The sequence below is a fragment of the Coenobita brevimanus genome, chromosome 101 (genome assembly GCF_032717465.1).
Source record: "Coenobita brevimanus isolate Jiangsu-jjx chromosome 101, ASM3271746v2, whole genome shotgun sequence".
NCBI classification, from domain to species: domain Eukaryota; kingdom Metazoa; phylum Arthropoda; class Malacostraca; order Decapoda; family Coenobitidae; genus Coenobita; species Coenobita brevimanus.
This window is the reverse complement of record NC_137054.1, coordinates 37,606,888-37,610,754: the sequence shown is the minus strand read 5'-3', so window position 1 is coordinate 37,610,754 and position 3,867 is coordinate 37,606,888. Positions and strand designations below refer to the sequence as shown.

At 38.2% G+C, this 3,867-nt stretch overlaps 1 protein-coding gene across 1 annotated transcript; it reads left to right on the top strand.

Annotated features, from left to right (window-relative positions):
- The first annotated feature begins 1,941 nt into the window (after window positions 1-1,941).
- Window positions 1,942-2,343, top strand: LOC145415008 (innexin inx2-like). Its single transcript, XM_080284426.1, has one exon. The coding sequence runs from the start codon at window positions 1,942-1,944 to the stop codon at window positions 2,341-2,343; it is 402 nt and encodes a 133-aa protein (XP_080140552.1).
- The last annotated feature ends 1,524 nt before the right edge of the window (window positions 2,344-3,867 follow it).

The window sequence follows — 3,867 nt, the reverse complement described above, 5'->3', positions numbered from 1 at the left end:
ATATCATCCGATAATATAGTATATTATCCGACTTAAGCTTTGCAAGTTAGAAAAAAATGTCTGCACAGAGAAACTTTACATCTGCCAGTAATGATAAATATGCCATAATATAACGAAAAAGGTGAAAAAGTTTACAGCCAAACACGGCACATTCGAGGCACCCTGGTTTTGTAGACTTTGATGCTCGCCTTACTTCTGTCTATAGGCTACCCTGAGTGGCATTATGTCATATGTACTATTTCTTGGAGAAATGAAAATGAAGGTTGTTTAATGTAGTGTTGTGGAGATAGGCCTATGCTTTTTATTTATTTATTTTTCCTAAAGAACAAAAATTTTTGTTGTACCTTGGTTGCATCAGACTAACAGCCATAAAAAAGATGGAACTCCTTTGCTGATTTCTTTTAGTCTGGTCATTTAATGATTAGCCTGTAGGATAAGTAATCTCAAGGTAGATTTTCTTGTACCTAGTTTGTAATATGTACCTTCCGAGATCGTATTTTATATCACTGCATTTACTCAGTGTATTAAGGAAATGTATAATAAGGAAAAGGACAATTTAGCACATATTTAGCATAATGTATTGTAATATTCCGCTTGACATTTTGGGCTAAGCTCATTTTCATAAGTGGCTCCTGTGATATGGTAACAGTTAATACGACCGCGGCGCCGCGGCAATGTTGCGAACCAAAACCTAGGGACTTTTGACTAATTTTCAAAGGCGTTGGGACGTAGGGACGCTTAAGCAAAATTCTTAAAAAGCTAGGGATTCTGGACATTCATTGATAATAAGCATATTTTTCTCTCAGAAAAGTAACAAAACTAAAAAATTTATAATAATATAATATGGACATCGAGTAGAATCTCAGTGATATTTAGAAAGGGTGGGAGGATTTGCCAGCATATTTCTGTGCTGATGAATGTAACCTGCTTCTAAAGAAAAGAACTTTATATCTTTTCAAACGAAGGACTCTTTTGGACCAGTATGTTTTTAGGAATCTTGCCTCTCTAGCAAAGCTCATCCTAACTTTGTCACATTCCAATGCAGAAACTGAGAGGATCTTCTCTCTAATGGCAGATGCAAGAAAAAAAAAAGAGGAATAGGATGGGAGCTGAGTTATTAGATTCCTTAGTATTTATCAATTCTAATATGAAATCCAAAGATGAAAAGTGTCTTGAGTTTGCAAAGATTAAGGTGAGGCACTTTGGTACTTCATAAACCAACAAATGTATGGTCACAAAGAGTAAAGCTTTACTGTTTTCTTTTCATTCAGGCCTTCAGTTTAGTTATACTGCTGTGCTGATTATGAATGAAGTCTGATTATGAAAAGCTGGAAGTGTTATAATCTGTTTCATCGGAGATGATAAATATCCACATCCAATATCGTGGCAGAATATATGACATCGCTCCATTTACTATTCCTCTTTCATATAATATATACCTTGTATTTTCACCCTCTCATGATCATGAATTATTAAAGGACCTACCTAGGCAATGAAACATTATCAAATTAACTATTGAAAACAAGCTATATGTAAACTTTATATTTTCCTGTTCTTAATTTATAAGAGGACTTTAGAAAATTGGATGCATATTGAAACAAAATAGCTTACTTTTCTCTAATAAACATTAAATAAATGTCATTGCACTCATTATTTGGTTATACTTTCTCCATGATGCTTATTAATCACTTCATAAGAAACATGTACATTTCTTGTTGAAAATTAAGTTTAATTCATGTAAGGATAGGAACACGTAGGAACTGTTCATGATTTCTTTATGGATATTTACTGTAGATCAAACATGAACTTTCGGGTTGGCAACCCAACAGTGCACCGCGGCAGTATTAAAGTTGACACCGGGAGGACAGGGTGTATTCCGCAGCCCGCTAGCGGCCGAAGTTTTTCATTGGAGTTTCAAGCTAGCATAAACGAACGGCCAAAATGTATGATGTGTTCTGCTCCATACAGGGTCTATTAAAGGTAGACTCCGTTAACACAGACAACAACATCTTCCGATTACATTACAGGGCCACCATGTTCATCCTGGTCGCCTTTAGCCTGTTGCTTACTCAGAAACAGTACTTTGGTGATCCCATCGACTGCATCGTGGAGGGCGTCAACTCTAAGATCATGGATACATATTGCTGGATCCACTCGACATACACCATCCCTTCTCTGACCGGGGGCGTCGTAGGCGAGGAAGTCCCTCACCCTGGCATCGCGAATCCAAGTCTACACGGGCCCGATGATCAGTATGAAATCAAGCACCATAAATACTATCAGTGGGTGACGCTCTTCCTCTACTTTCAGGTGTGTATGGGTGCATTCAGTTTGATTTTATGACGTTTCAGCTGCCGAGATTTGAGTGTATATTGTTGTTTGCTTGGAGTACAGCGAGAGTATCAGCTGGTCCAAGAAGTAATACCATTATGGGACATTTCTGGTTTTGTTAACTTAGTATCAAGGAGTTTGCCAACGTTCTGCATATGAATTGCACACATAACGTCCCATCGGCATGTATTAGGACGTTACAAAATCCTTGATCGAAATGTAAATTAGGTAAATTTAAATTTTGAATTGAAGTGTGATTGTGCCATTCAAATTCTCATTTGATGCATTCAGACCAGTTACTATCATGGTACAAGAGGTGTATATATAAACTGATTATAATAATAGTTATGGTACACCACCAGTTGAGCTGAGTTAGCCTACTTGATCAGCGTTATCTTATGTACGATAATTATGGTACAAATCAGATAATTTTACCCTCGGTACGATGTAATACTATTCCTCATTCACGTACGAAATGTTCGACAGTTTTACGATTTCAACGAGAGAGAGAGAGAGAGAGAGAGAGAGAGAGAGAGAGAGAGATTTTTAAGTAATACCATACCCCAAAGGTATAAACGAAGGAAGTAAGCTGACGGGAAGCAAAGAAAATCGCATTTAAGCATAAGGCACAATGAACATGAGAGAGTCGCATTCTTTACCTTGAAAGTTTTGAAAACTTTAAAGTGATTATTTATGCGCATTACAGCATATCACTCTCTTATATGTTACTGATCTGATGGAAAGTAAGCCGACATTACGAAGAGTTTGGCATCATTCAGCCCGATATCAAGGTGAAATACGCAAAGATCACTAAAAACGAAGTGCTGCGAATCCTCCAAGGTAAAGAAGCCTAGCTGTTGCAGTAGCGTACTATTACTAATATCGAAGTCAGAAGAAAACTCATAAGCTGATTTCAGATTAGGTTATTGTTATGCAGCGTCTTCTGAGTCTCGACTTAACGGTCATAGATACGGTGCGCCAGCTGGGTTCCTTGTTCCGGACCGGGTCAGTACAGACAAGGAAAGAAAACACAAATACCATTGGTCAAAAGGCACACTTATATATTACCAAAATTCAAATACACACACGTTCTATGAGCAAAACTGAGGAACTTACAATGACTCAAAATCGTGCTTACAACAATCACTTTCCACCTAGTTCAGCAAGCCTGACCTGTACTGTAAACGGAGTTACACCTTCCTTGATATAGAGTGATGTCCACACGGTTTCACAAATATGTCAGGTACATTATGTTCAGTACACACAGACAGTATAGTACAGTATACCCAATATGAAATACGCGTGACATGGACGATAATATTTATTCAAGCCCTTAAGTCTAGGTGTTCGCGTGACATAGACGGATTCCTAGCTAATGAAATACATTCGCATGACATAGGCGATACCCTAGCTAACCTTATGTACGCGTTACATAGGACGAGAGTATATAATGTCCTGCACTGGTCGGGGGGGGGGGAGGAGGAGGGAGGGGATATAGTGAGTCTGTGGTGGGTTTGTTCACTTGAGGAAGGGACT